Source organism: Larimichthys crocea, chromosome XI (assembly GCF_000972845.2).
Source record: "Larimichthys crocea isolate SSNF chromosome XI, L_crocea_2.0, whole genome shotgun sequence".
Lineage (NCBI taxonomy): Eukaryota > Metazoa > Chordata > Actinopteri > Sciaenidae > Larimichthys > Larimichthys crocea.
The window spans coordinates 5,709,367-5,724,120 of NC_040021.1; the positions used below are offsets into that span (position 1 = coordinate 5,709,367).

General features: G+C 41.5%; 1 protein-coding gene across 8 annotated transcripts in view; it reads left to right on the plus strand.

The window, feature by feature from the left end:
• lama2 (laminin, alpha 2) overlaps nucleotides 1–14,754 on the plus strand; it is a 163,910-nt gene that overhangs the window by 143,377 nt on the left and 5,779 nt on the right. For 4 of the 8 annotated variants that reach the window (XM_019261641.2, XM_019261642.2, XM_019261646.2 and 1 more), the window contains 13 exons: nucleotides 843–1,002; nucleotides 1,093–1,217; nucleotides 1,382–1,544; nucleotides 1,657–1,801; nucleotides 1,908–2,046; nucleotides 2,408–2,419; nucleotides 3,216–3,336; nucleotides 4,113–4,268; nucleotides 4,835–4,888; nucleotides 8,666–8,817; nucleotides 8,905–9,081; nucleotides 10,199–10,400; nucleotides 12,577–12,654. In XM_019261641.2, the coding sequence (XP_019117186.2) occupies nucleotides 843–1,002; nucleotides 1,093–1,217; nucleotides 1,382–1,544; nucleotides 1,657–1,801; nucleotides 1,908–2,046; nucleotides 2,408–2,419; nucleotides 3,216–3,336; nucleotides 4,113–4,268; nucleotides 4,835–4,888; nucleotides 8,666–8,817; nucleotides 8,905–9,081; nucleotides 10,199–10,400; nucleotides 12,577–12,654 (1,684 nt within the window). The remainder of the gene's footprint in view (nucleotides 1–842; nucleotides 1,003–1,092; nucleotides 1,218–1,381; nucleotides 1,545–1,656; nucleotides 1,802–1,907; nucleotides 2,047–2,407; nucleotides 2,420–3,215; nucleotides 3,337–4,112; nucleotides 4,269–4,834; nucleotides 4,889–8,665; nucleotides 8,818–8,904; nucleotides 9,082–10,198; nucleotides 10,401–12,576; nucleotides 12,655–14,754) is intronic. The other 4 variants (XM_019261643.2, XM_019261644.2, XM_019261647.2 and 1 more) reach the window with 2 other exon arrangements.

Below are 14,754 nucleotides of genomic sequence, written 5' to 3' on the forward strand. Positions count from 1 at the left end.
TTTCTGTTACTTGACTATGACGTGCATGCATGTCGAGCTTGAGATGGTAACAGAAACGGAGATACAGTACAACAGACAGAATATAAGACTTAACATGAAGGATTTTATATACATTTTATAAATGTAAAAAAAGAGGAATCAAATTTTAATTGGACATGTTGCATACCCACTACTGCTGTATCGTCATGTTGTGAACTTGTGGCACCAATTTCCAATAAAATATATATACCCTCAATATAAACAACCAGCAATCATAACAGAAAAAATAAAGCAACCTAACAACCACAGGACATCATTTCATTCATGCTGCAGTGGAAACATGTTGTTTCACTTGGGAAATCAAGAGTTTGCAGCCTTGACAGCCTGTGGCACATCATTACATACAGTGTAATCTAGAAGATCCAGTTTTTTCTCTGTGAAAGCTGAAATGGTGTCGTACACAGACCGTAGACCGTCCAACACAAGACCCATTCTCCAGACGTCCCACCTGCACCATGTATTACCATTCGAGAGATTTCCCAAATGTGCTTTCCAATCGGATCACCCACACTATAAGTCTTAAAAATGTTCCCCTACGTGACACAGAAACGCTGCTCCTGCTTTGAAAATAAACTCCAGGGTGGGAGATTAATTTCACAGTACAGCTCAGGTTCCAGGTTCCACTGCTACAAACTGGTTCCACTACGCGTTTCTATCTTTCATCTTTAGCATCGAAAGTTCATAAAAACCGATTCCAAGTCGTTCGAGCATCTTCAGTCATTCTAAGTGTCTGCAAGGAGACATAGAAACTCATCAAATAACTTAAAACCCTTCCTCTTCTTTCTGCTTCTCTCTGTCTCCAGTAATGGGCTGAATGGCACCATATCAATATATCCTCTGGAAGGTTCTATGGCTGGTATGATGCCGACCCCGGCCAGTGCCAACTCGCCCACAGCCTTCACCATCTTGGACGTTGACCAGAACGCCTACCTGTTTGTAGGAGGAATACTCGGCACCGTCAAGGTATCTTGTCTGTCTCTTTGTCTGTGTATAACAACTTCAAAAATCTGTCTATTTGTATTTTTATTTTATTTTCTTCCTTCTATCTCTTAGAAAGCAGACGCAGTGAGAACGTCAACGTTCACAGGCTGCATGGGGGAGACTTTCTTGGACGGTAAACCCATTGGGCTGTGGAACTACAGAGACCGACAGGGAGACTGTAAAGGATGTGTTGTCAGGTATACAAACACTCACATTTTTCATAAATTACAATACTTCTTGTGGGGTGTTTAATATTCAATAGGTTGCTTCATCATATTTGCTACTCTTTTGTGACATTTCAAACCTCTTTGACAGTTGCCACAGAAACAAAGACTATTTCTTGGTTTGTTTGTTTTTTTAGCCCCCAGCGTTCAAATGTTGAGGGGACAGTTCAGCTGGATGGTGAAGGCTACGCCGCAGTGGGACGACCCACCAGGTGGAACCCCAATGTTTCCACCGTGACCTTTAAGTTCCGCACGTTCTCCTCCGAGGCCCTGCTCATGTATTTGGCTACTGACGATATGGTACGCATGCAACAAAGATGATTATAACCCATGTAAAGATGAGGACTGATAAACGAAGGCCTAGACTTTAGTTTGACGACAAATGTCATTTCCTCCCCTGATATCTCTGTAGAAAGACTTCATGTCCCTGGAGCTGTCAGAGGGGAAGGTGAAGATGAACTTTGACCTCGGGTCAGGAGTTGGCAGTGCCATGTCAGAAAACCGCCACAATGATGGACACTGGAAATCCCTCACGATGGCACGGAACAAGAAACAAGGTACACACAACAACAATGAGAATTCAGAGAAGGTAGATCTCAAAGTGTATTATCTCTGTCTGTCTTTTCTCTTGTTGCTTATGTCTTCTTTAACTCTTTACAAAAGCCACGATGACTGTAGTGGACATCGACAGCGGTGCTGAGGAGAACATAGTGGCGACGTCTCAGGGTTCTGCTACTGGTCTGAACCTCAAGGAAAAGCAGAAAATTTATTTTGGAGGCCTGCCTACCATTGGAAACTACAGGTACACATTCATAAGCACATTTAGACACTCAAAGTTAAGTGAGGCCCTTCATGTTTTTGAAGATGAAGACAAGTTTCTAATTTATGTTTGTCTGTGTTTTTCCTGATCTGAAATTTATTTTCACCCTTAATTGCTACAAAATTAAGCATCTGAGGCGTTGTTTTTTTTCTGATTTAGTTGTTTACCAAGTACAATCCGCCTCTTCACAGCCAATTAGGACTCTTTTCACACCTTCTAGTCTGTCATTAAATCCTCCATATGCCAAAAGGTTGAATAGACAAATCTAGTTTAGATAAGTCATGAATTAAAACTATGTTTTTGAAGTGTGTTAATACTTTCATATCATGTTTTGTCTTAACAGCATGACATCCAGGTAAATGAACAAATAAATAAATCTTCTGAACCAGACATGTAGTATATTTTATTATATATTGCCCACTGCATGAGGCTAGCCATGCTGATGATTCTGTGTGGCCCACAGTGAGTGTGTTTGTTTGTTTGGCTGGCCCCTGAAGGCTCCTGCTCCTCCACACGGCGGCTGGAAATCACTTCCTCTATCTTTTTTATTAATCTGAATTTGACGTTTGTCTGTTCAGCAACATTTCAGTGGAATTTCTCACATTTATGACTCTGCCCTACAGGCATCATCCCCATAATCATATTCAAACTGTGTTTTAGATGCAGATCTGAGTGTCTCTACCAATTATTTGTAGCACTGCGAGCAACAGTTTTTGCTGAGCTACAAAAATAAAGCCCTTAATTCACTGAAAACAATTACAAAGGTGCATTACACTGATAACAGTGTGATCACAGCCAAAGATTAAGAGTCTTTTTTTCACCCTCTCCTCTTGAATAATGCTGCAACCTGGACAATGCATTACATCACATTAAAATCAATCATGCTACAAATAAGACTGATATAATTAATCTAATTCTTATTTTAACGGACAACATGGACAAACGGCATATTCAAATCATTTTTCTTGTTGTTGACGTGCAGACGTCACTCTGCTTCCGATACATGATGCAATAGCTTCACTGCTGCAGTAATTCTGTTTTCCAAAAAATAAAAAATAAATTTCACTGCTCAGAGACAGGAAATTCCATGCATTTTGAAATGTCTTCAGCTATATTTGCTCTTCACTAAAACTATTTAAAATCCTTCATAGGCCAGAGATCACTCTGAAGCGTTATGCCGGGTGTCTTCGGGAGATCGAAGTCTCCAGGACGCCATATAATCTCCTCAGCAGCTCAGATTACACCGGAGTCACGAAAGGATGTGATGTAGAGGTAAGAGTGTCCACTTACTGGCAAGTCTATGTCTTTACAGTATATTTAAAGTCTTAAAGCACACACTGTCTGATTGTATTCCTGAAAATAGGCTTTGAAATATATTTTTTTAAATTGTTTTAATGGATTATGTAACATATGCAACCATCTGCAGTACAGTATTACAGATTACAGTTAAGTCACTCGTTTGTCATTAACTCTGCTCCTTTTATACATTACTGTATTTAGAAAGTTACAGTAATTACAGACACACACTGTTATTGATCAGTACAGCTCTAATATATAGACACTTTCTTATGTGTAATTCGTTTTTGCATGAGTCATTGAAGTTTTAAATCCACACAAGGCTTTCACCATGATTTCTAAGCACCATTGCCATCCATTCATACAGAAAGTCATGCTTGCAGAGTTATAAAGCCCGTATGAAGGATTATAAAGGCCCAGAGTTGAGTGTGTGTACAGTGAAGGTCTCTCTGTTCCATCACCAACTACACTAAGTTACAAAGATGAGTGTTTCTGTGTGTGTGTGTGTATTTTCACTTTGCACCCACGGTCAAAGTGATGATAAGTGGGTGACAGTGCATGTGATTTTTAGCAGCAAAAAAGGAAAAGTTAAGAGAAAATTTAGTCCGGTGACAGTTTTGATGAACCAAAACAAATTATGTTTCTTTTATTGCTTCGACTTTGCTTTTCAGATGATGTCATCTGTGATTTTTAAAAACAGAATTTAAAGTAAAATCCATGTAAACTGCAACTACCTAACGTCTGTCTCACAGAACCTGTACACAGTCAGTTTCTCTAAGCCTGGATACATGGAGTTGGGTGGCCTGTCGTTGGCAGTCGGCACAGAGATCAGCCTGTCGTTCAGCACTCTGGAAGACACCGGGACCATATTACTGGCAGTAGGTGGAGCTTCACCGCACAACCTGCAGGTTCGTTTTGCGCACTCAGCTGATCTGGGCCAAGACTCTTTTGGGAACAGTAGAATGAATTAAAACTGATTAACTAGAAGTGTAAAAAATGAACACAGTCACTTAATTAGTTCCAAATTATTAAGATTAATTACTATTGTTGGTTTTATAATTATCAGGAAGTTGTGAATTTCGGCACAGAGATTTGCCAGGTTCCGTTGTCTTTGTGAGGTTTTATTGACAGCTGTATTCCATACTCGCAGTTTGATTGACATCTTACAGTACTGTAGTGTTAAATATCCTTTTGAGAAGTAAAACCCACATGCTACGACAACTTTACCCTATTATTATTGTGGTATGAAATCAGTTGTAGTAAAAGGTACAAATGACTTGTTTCATGCTCCACAAAGACGCATCAGACAGCCAGCCGTAAAAACTCTGTAACCCAAACTCAGTTTGTCCCAGATTATGTACATCTCTAAGAAAATTCCCAAGAAAGAACCATCAATCCTTTTCCAAGAAACGACTAGAAACTAAGGGACCCGTAAGACAAAGCGTTAATCAGTTTACTCTGTCATTTTCTACAGGCCCGGAACTCAAACGTGGTGAGCTCCAAGAGGAGACGCAGGCAGTCTGGAGAGGTGGGTCCAACACATTGACACACTCACACACACCCAAACTCTTTCTCTAAGTGAATGACATTTTCATAAGTGCATATTAATGAGATTTGCGTTCGTTGGCTAATTGGATTGTCTTTTATGCAGAACACACACACACACATGCAATAATGTCCATTCACAAATACACAAAAACACGTACACATAGCGGCCATTGATTCATCGTATAGCAGCTCTCTTAGCTTTTAGCTGACCACGCAAAACCACACACGCGTGTACACACACACACACAAACACACACCATTCCTCTAAGTGAATGAACTTTCCATAAGTGCATATTAATGAGATTTGAGTTTGTTGGCATCTGTATTGATTAGATTGTCTTATGGATAAAAACACTCACACACATTCAGTACATAGACATGCATACATGCAAACACACACACACACACACACTCTGTAGTGATACTGCCCACTTTGATCCTAATCACTAATAAATAAATCCATTATTTAATCTCTGCTTGAAACACCGTGTATTTGATGTGTGAGTGTGGTGTTTGCACATGCAGTCATACGTGTGTGTGTGTGTGTGTGTGTTTTAGCATAATGTGTATCTGTGTGTGTGTGAGAGAGAGGACAGAGGGTTACCTCTAGCTTATCCATCATCACTGGTTGTTGGCCGCATAAATCTATTTTTGCTAACTATGCTGGCAGGCAGGGCGTGCGCATGTGTGTGTGTGTGTGTGTGTGTGTGTGTGTCTGTCTGTGGAGAAAGGTTAAGCGAGGTTAAAAACACCATCAACTCAACTTGGCCCTGACTAATGGATGTTTTAGAGAGGGACGGAGAGACAGGGGAAGAGAGAAGGGGACAAGAGACAAAGGATGGAGGGATAGCAGAGGGAGATTTAGAGGTGAAAGGAAGGATAGAGGCGAAAGAAGAACTGGAAAGAAGAGAAATGATATTGGGGGGGTTTAACAGAGGAGGGGAGAGGACAGAGAGGGGGGGAAATGAAATGATGGGGAGAGTTGATAGTAGACAGAAAGAGAGAGAGAAGAGGGGTGAGAAGGAGGAAGAAGCTTGAAATGGAATAAAGGAGGCTGAAATGAAAACGAGTATAGTGAGAAGAGGGGGAGAGCAAGAGGAGGGAAGATGAAGCCAAAATATTCAGTTCAACCCTTCACAATATATAAGAAACATTTGGAGTCATAGAAAGATGGTCGGCAAAGCAGAGGGAGCTGAGAGCTGCTCATCCTTCTGCCTGAAACTAAAGGTTTCTAGTGAATTTCTCAGCACATAAAACGGGATATCTAGAGCTTACTGATCCCAAAGCAGCGCTGAGTAGATCTGAGTCTGAAATAGATCATCCATACCCCGAGAAATAACCCCAGAAAGTCTGCTAGATAAAATGCTACTGGAGCTACAGTTCAGTGCTGCCCTGTCCTGTTTTTTAAATTTGATTCACACGTCCTGAGCAGAATTCAGAGCTCACAGCTCTCCACAAGTTTATCCTTACGTAACGTTATCTCATCTCAGCAGTCTGCCACTTGATATTGTTGCTGCAGCTAACAGTTACTGATTAGTCTGCCCTTTATTTTCTCAATTAATTGATCGTTTGATCTAATCAGTCATTGATTGATAGATTGTGAAAAAATGCACAGGAGTCCAAAAGATATTCCAGAAGTGTAGTTTTTTGTTTTTTTAATTATGTCATATCAGTTAAGTGAATAATTGTTTCTGCTCTGATTGGTATTGTTGTGACATTAAAGCCTGATAATCACAAAACTGGTCCATGTACATGAAACCGACCTCTCTCATAATATACCGGAAAATATAAAATGCAAGTTCTTATGAGATATGAATGGACTTACACCAGGCTGCTAACTCTGAACAAATCTTCCAGCTCTTGTCTGCTGTGCCAAATTGAAAACGGCAAATTCCCAAACAGTGTATATATATATATATAAAACATAAATAAACTTCTGTTGGCTCCAAGGTGTGTTGTTACAAAACAGTTCTACAGTGAAGAGATTAGATTAGGTTCATAAATATTGAACAAACAAGAAAAACCTCGTGCTTCACCGTGTCTGCTTTCTCTACTGATTTCAGTCACGGTTTAGTTTCACCACCTCGCAGCAAAACTCGCTCACACACACACACACACACACACACACACACACACGAAACCCGAAGCAAAAATATCATCATACATGTAAAAAAAACTCCAACGGATTTAAAAATTGAAGGTGAGATGTGTGTGTCTGAGTGTTTCACGTGATTTTCTTGTGAACGTGGGTTAGTGTGCGTGTGCAGGTCTTTGCATGCGTGTTAGCTCCACAGTCTGTTGCTCATTTGATTTCATGTTTGTATGTTTGTGTGTGTGTTTCTTTCTTTCCTCGAGTGTATAAATTCATGTGTGTGTTAATCTGCCTTTGTATGTGTGACATGCGTCTGTGTGTGTGTGTGTGTGTGTGTGTGTGTGTGAGAGAGAGAGAAGGCACAGCGAGAGGCATGTTGTAGCTACATCTCAGTTCAATTTGTCCCCGACCTCAAATTGAAATTCCATTTTCAGGTGGTAAATTGTCTCCCACTTCGCCCTCTGGCACACAGTGAATTAAAATTCAAATTAGCCTGACCCTGCACCACTGCTCTCTAGCACCTCTCTGTCTGTCTCTCTCCTCCTCTCTCTCCCCGTCTCTATCTCGCTCGCTGTTTTGCTCTCTGCCCTCTCATCTCTTCCCCCTATTATCCTCTCCTCTCTGTTCCTCTCATCTCTTGTTATCCGTTCCTCCCGGCTCTCCTCTCCTCTCTTATTTCCCTCCAATTTCTTCCTATATACCCCTCGCATCCCTCCCTACTCATCTCCCCCCTTTTCCCCTTTGACTTTTCGTTGCTCTTTTAATCCCCAGTCTCTCCTCCCTCTTGTTTGTCTCTCTCCTCCCTTCAATTCTTATCTGTTCATTCATTTTTTGTCCTTCCTTTCTCCTCCTCTCCTCTGCTGACAAAGAATTGCAGCATATAGGAGATGTGGAAAGTTTAATCTAAGCTGAGCACATATTATTAGACTGTGCTAATATGGCACAGGAAAGATCTTGATGGATTTTAATTATTTAGATCCTTTATGTGCAACTGTTGGTACCTGCTACCCACCTGCATGTATTCCAGACACATTCATTAATTAAACAGGTGGTTTTTAATTGTTTTTTTCAATTTGACAAAAAAATAATAATCTTAAGGTTCATGTATTAGATTTCTCCAGACATTTACTCGACAGTCACAGACAATTAAAACTACTAAGAAGAATAAACTTATTATCTCAGGTTGTTTTTCAAGTACCACTTTATTTTCATGTTATTAATAAGTGTTTTGTGTTTTTTAATCGTGACCCGGAGAAGACAGATCAATCTCAGCAATGTTTTCTTAGTTAAACAAAGACTGTTTTTAAAAAAATACACCCACCCTTACATAGAGTTTTAACATTAGTGCAGATGGTTATGTTTACCTCTGTTCTCTCACTTCTTCCTTATTTTCATTTGCCCGTGTTGAGTAGGCTACATAATACATGCAGTCTAATATCTCCTCTACATTTTCAGTCAGTATTGTTCAATGAATTGGCTTTTTAAGTGTTATATACTCTGTATGTATAGTGTATACAGTAGTGGTGGTTGCTGTGTACTGAGCCCTCCTCTCAGGCATCACCCTGGACTTTACCTCCTCCATTTCATCTCCAGCTCTTGAGTCCTGAGAGTAGTTTGGATGTTCAGATTCCCACAGCTAATAAAGTTCATCTCCAACTCCTCCAGCCCTACCTCTCAGTCATGCTGAACAAAGGCTCTCTAGAGGTCTTGGTGTTCACCGGCAGCCACAGTCCACGACGTGTCATCAGACGACCCGAGCTCGGCATACTGAACGATGGCAGGGAGCACTCACTGCGCATAGAGAGGCTACCTGGCAGGTCGGTGTTTGTGTGTCTGTTCATTCTGTGGTTCCTACAACACTACTTTGGCTCTACGTAATCAATTTAATATTTTTTTGCCACCAGATCTTTTGCAGTTCAGGTGGACGAGGAGGCCAAGAGAGAGGCAGCCCTTCCCAACGATCAGCCAGTCAGCTTGAAGCGGATTTTCCTCGGTGGCATTCCTGCAGAGGTGGAGCAGACGTCCAACAGAGCCAACATCCCATTCCAGGGATGTATATGGAACCTCATGGTCAACGCTGTGTACGTAACATCTGTCTCTCTACACATGCAGCCAGATGTTTATTCACTGAGTGTAACACAGGCATTGATGTAATCTAAGGCTGCAGTTGGTGTTTTTTTAATTCACTATTAATATTCACACTCTTTTTCGCATTTTTTGTAGCTGTAATAACAACTAAACCTAAATTCTAGGTACTCTGTGACCCGGGCTACTTCCTTTTACTAAAGATCTGGTAACATTGTGAACATGAAACTATTTGTTTTGATTTTGATACATCATGGAGTAATATGTTTCTGACATCACAAGATAAATATGGGGCAAAAGAACAGAGTCAGCTTTTGATTTTGATATTTCTCTGCCCTCATGTTTCCACCACGTTAAAACACTGACGCAAGCAAAACTGACCCATCTACTTTACTTTAGTTTCCTTTCACAGTTTAACTGTTTAACCGAGCAGCTTCACCTCGTCGTCCCAGTGTTTACCCAGTAATGTTTTCTGGCCTAATTTTGACCTCATACGCTGCTGCGTTAAAGCGTTGTTAATATGATTGCAGGAGGTCGCGATGACGATGATGATAAAGCCAGCGTCTCTTTCTGCATGAACAGCAGTAATAGAGCTGTCCAACATCATAAACACACTCATAACTCAAATTACACCCCTCTCTCATCTTTGTGTGTTTATGTTTGTGTCTGTTTGTCTATCACTCACCTTAGCTCACCCCTATCAGCCACCCCGATGCTGTAGCTGCTACCTAATATACTGTACATCTATCTGGCAGTGCGTCATCATCGTTCTGTGTACATTTATTTTATTTATTTTTTGGTTGTTCTTAAAGCACCAACCATGATGTAACCTATGAAATATATCCAGTTACTCACTATATTTCCTTTTTTATAATGAGAATCTTGTCAGTGAACTGTGTGTGCACCTTAATCTTTAATCTTGTCAGACTAAATGCAGATTAAATGCTCAAATCTTGGTGAAAATACACTCTTCAGAAGGTCTGTAGTTCAGTATTACTGTAGATTCAGTCTTTCGCTGGTTCAAACTGTTGAGTCAAGCACAAAACCAGGCAGGTAAATGTGACAAAAAACAAAGGCATACGTGGTAAATCTAATCGCCCGTCCATCTCTCAGCCTCTCAGATTTCTCCCTGCCCGTGTCCTTTGAGAATGCCGAAATTGGCCAGTGCCCCAACCTCGCCCCGCCGCCGCCACCTTTACCACCTTTACCACCTCTGCCGGAAAAGGAGGAGCCCGAGGAGGAAAAGGAGGAGTTAAAGCCACTCAGGCCTCCGCCGACCCCTGCCCCTGCCACACCACCTCCAGGTCCTCCTGCTGTAAGTGGCTCATTAGTACTCGTTGGAGTTCCAAACACTCCCAACTTTAATCATGAATATTTTTCAGCAGGTGTTAAGGCATTAATAATACATTACATATTACACCTGAGGGTCTTTATATACAATAATATAAAGGCTTAAATTACTGTTAAGGTGCCCTGTTGTGCATAAAAAAGCACATACATGCACAGGAGACTCACATTTATATTTTTCTTTGCTTTCTTACTGTTACTCACAAACACACACACACCTATTCATTCCTCCCCCTGATGAAATGCAGCCGTGGCCTCGCCGTGTTAGCTTAGCGCTTCATCACATAGCAGTTGCACAGCCCATTACCTCTTCTTTATAGTCCCTTTAGCCTTGAGCCACTAAACTCTGCCTCCGGCAGCCTGTCACGCAGTGCAGAGCCACGGCGCCACGCCAGGCTAACTGTGCATGCCGTTCATGCTTTACGAGCCACGCAGGAGCCAGCTAACATTCAGCTACCATGCTAAGAGGCTCACCCTTAGCATTTTGCAATATATATTCCACATATTGAATATATTATAAGACTCGCAGCAGTCATAGTTGATCAGTTACCCCGTTACCTGTTAAACTACACCTCTAAAAGGACATCGATCATGAAGCACAGAGCCGAGGAGCGATGCCAGCATTGCTATAACTCTGCGGCTTGTTGCTTTATGGGCTGTAAGTTCATCTGCCCTGTGATATACAGTAGACCACAGGCTGCGAGAAGCCATCTCTCTGTTACAGAAGCCCTAAAGGGTCATACATACATACTTATTTTCCCGTGATAACGAGATAATTAATTCGAGATCTTGAGAAAGTCCAGTGTATGAAATCATTGCAGGAAACATCAGTTTAGTGTAGCAATGTCAGAGGAGCAAAATAATATCGATCACATATCTTTTCAATCAAGGCCTGACACAGGCGGAAACAGCTTTATGCCTTGCTGTAGATAATGTACACATTAGTGTGCGTCATCTGAGAAGACGGCGCAGTCTAACTGAGCCTGATGTCGTCATAAATACCCTGAAAATCAAAACTGACTCTCTGTATTTCAAACTAATTGTTTGAAATGTTTTGAGACAAAATAAGAACAAATATAAAATACACTAAAGATGTCTCCTGCTCCTCTGACATTGCTACACTAAATGATGTTTAAATACACTAGACTATCGTTTTGTTTTTTCGAGATCTCGAATCAATTCTCGTTATCACGGGAAAACGGGTGGAATAAAATCTATGTATGTATGACCCTTTAGGGCTTCCGTACTCTTTGACTCTGTAGACTGTATCTACATTTTAACAGACATTCTGCAGTAATTATCTTTATCATGTTTTGTTTGCTGGGTATTTTGTTAATCTTGTTGACTCTTGGAAAGGTTTTCCATTTTGGACATGTTTGTGTTCGGATGCATGTCGTCACGAAACAACACAGAAGCACAAATTTACCCAATTAGTACATTTTTAATTCTGTTTTGAAAAAGTTGCACGCAGGTTGCAACATGCATTTTTCATTAGAAGTTTAAAAAAAAGGACATTGTCAGACTGAAGTGATCACAAGTTGAATCACAGCTGACAGTAAACAACAGTCTCAGCATGCGCTCGAATAAAGAGGCTTCTTCATCTGCCACGGCATATTGTGTTCTTCTTATTCACGAGATTGTCGTGAGCACCAATTTAGAGGTTGAAGAGGCTGCATGAGGGCACGTTGCAGGCTGGAGTGAACCTCTGAAAAACAGGGTTCAGTGTTTTTTAGTTCTTTTTTTTTTTTACTCACCGTTCTGATTGATGATATCATGACAACTGCCTCTAATTAGACTTTTAAATCACAGCTCTTTAATTCCCTTCAGTCACACTGAAATGCGACAGTAACAAAGTCCTAACACGAGGTTGATTTCAGCTCCAAAACAGGAGTTTTTGACTCAGAAAAAAAGGCCTTGTTCTTCTCCAGAGATAAATCTTAACATATTGTTCAGTGTTCTTCAGTAATTATGCTTCAGTTCAGAGTTAAAAAAAAAAAAACATCTCCCTGCTTCATTAACTTTTTTTTTACCCTTCATGTTAATGACATCATTGCCTGCTTCGAGCTGATTGGACTAGCTGTGTCATAAACTGTGTGGCTGCCATTAATCTGCTTCCTTCCCGCTCCGTGACCGCTGACCTGCAGGAGGCCACACCCCCCGCCGCCCCTGCTGCCACACCTACTGCTGCTGCAGCCCCGCCCACTGATCCCAGTGCTGACACGGTACACAAACACAGACACACACCGACACACACACTTCTGTCTGTGACACTCACTGACATAACAGCTAAATGGTGTAATAACAGCAGTGGCTTTTCAGACATTTCTGACTCTGTCCATTCACCACTGTGCCTTTTTGTAATTTAGAATATAAGAACATTGAACTCTCATTCAACTTTTTCATTCTTGACATTTTTAAAGAGAAGTCACATGTGCAGAGCTTCTTTTGAACTCGGTGCCCCCGTCAAGATTCCTATCTTCCATTAAAAGTGCATTTCTTACTTAGTTATTCTCTTTTCGACATATTCTAACACATTTCTAGAAAGTCAGCCGAGTGAAGCTTTCCAACATCTACAGACTTCACAGCAGAGCTGCTTTGTGCAACCACACAGCCTTCAACGACGGCCGCTGATCAGCTCCACTTGTACAGCTGAAGGTTACTGGAAGTGCTTCACCCAAGAGCTCTTGACATTAGTTATTAAAAGAAAGAACAGCCTTTCTTTTTCTTTTTTTTTTTTAAACCTAGTGTTGTGTTGAGGTGTGAGGTTTGTGGTAGATGGAGCTCAGATGTGTCTGCTCCTTCTTCTGCAGTAGTAGTTAAGTGTTTGTAGTTTTTCAAGGAGTTACAATTGAAACACTATTAAGCAATATAGTGACCGGTGACATATGCTTAAGGGATATTGCACAGCTTTTAAATGGGTCATGACTTTAGTAGTAAAACATTCGTAGCTTAAGCTAATTACTACCAGGGGACAAAAGAGCAGCTTCTCTGAAGCCTACAATAAGCAGAGCGGGGACTACTGATCTCTCAAGAGTGGTGGCTACTCTGCTGACACACACACACACACTCCACCACAAGCTCACACACACAATCTCTTAAACAAAATCCCAACTAAATGACTTCTGATTCTATTGGTGTGACCTCCAACCAAAGACTTGCCATTCTGAATGGAAGACCGCCCTCCTATTGTTAGCTTAATGGAAAGACGCAGAGGGGATGAGAGAGGGATTGAAGAAGAGGAGGATGAAAGAGTAGAGAAGACAGGAGAGGGGAGAGATGTGAGCGGGGAGAGAAAAGGTGCAGCCATGGAGGAAGAGGAGGAAAGAAAGGGGAAGAGTGTTTCTGAACAGAGCGGCGCCCGCCTTTTGTTGGCTTAATGGAAAGACGGAGGAGAGCAAGCGGGAGACGAATGAAAGGAGAGGGAAGGAAAGGGCTTCTGAGCGAGTGACATCTCCCTTTTGTTAGATGGGGAGACACTGAGAAAGATGGGAAGAGAGAGGGAGGTTGAGGAGGAGGAGCGGATATGAGGAGAGAGCGCGATAAGAGGTGAGTGTCAGCTGCAACAAAGCAAGGTCACGGTGTGGGGAATGTCTTCACTTGAAAGAGAACAAGAGAAGGAAGGGAGATTAAGACACACATACATACACAGACACTCAATCGTCTCAAATGCTCTCTCTCTAACTTTGTCTCACACCGACACTGAAGGTATGGCAAAGCAGCTTTGGTACTTAACAGGTGAGGTATTCAAGCGAGAAAAGCAGGGTGGAGCAGAAATGGTGAAGGAGTTGAGAACAGGTGAGGGGAAGAAGAGATGGACGTAAAGGTTTTGGAATTACCCGTGAAGGTAGAGGAGATAGGACAGTGAGATATGAAAGGAGCGAGGAAAAGAGGTGATGTGAGGTGGGAGGGCATGAAAAGGATGATGAGACGGGAGGAGAGGAGATACGACAAGGTGGAAAAAGTCAGAGGAGCAAGTGAAGAGGAGGGTGGAAAGAGAAAATTAAGCACAAGTGGTAAAAAAAAAAAAAGGTCTTAGAGTCGAGAACAGGAGAAGAAAGTGAAAATTGGAGTGGAGGACACAATAAGAGAGAAGTACTAGGTGGAGGAGGAGTGGGGAGGATACAGGAGAAAAAACATGAAAGGTAAAAGAAACTGGAAAGGAGTAGTGTGGTATGAAAATAGGAGGCAGCAGAATGAGACTGGAGGAAGAAAAAGAGGGGGAATGATGGGAGGAGACGCAAAGATGTGGGTAGAAGAAGAAATTTAAAAACAGTGGAGACGAGCCTTGTGAAAAGAGGAAGAGAAGAAGCAGGGGAGTGATA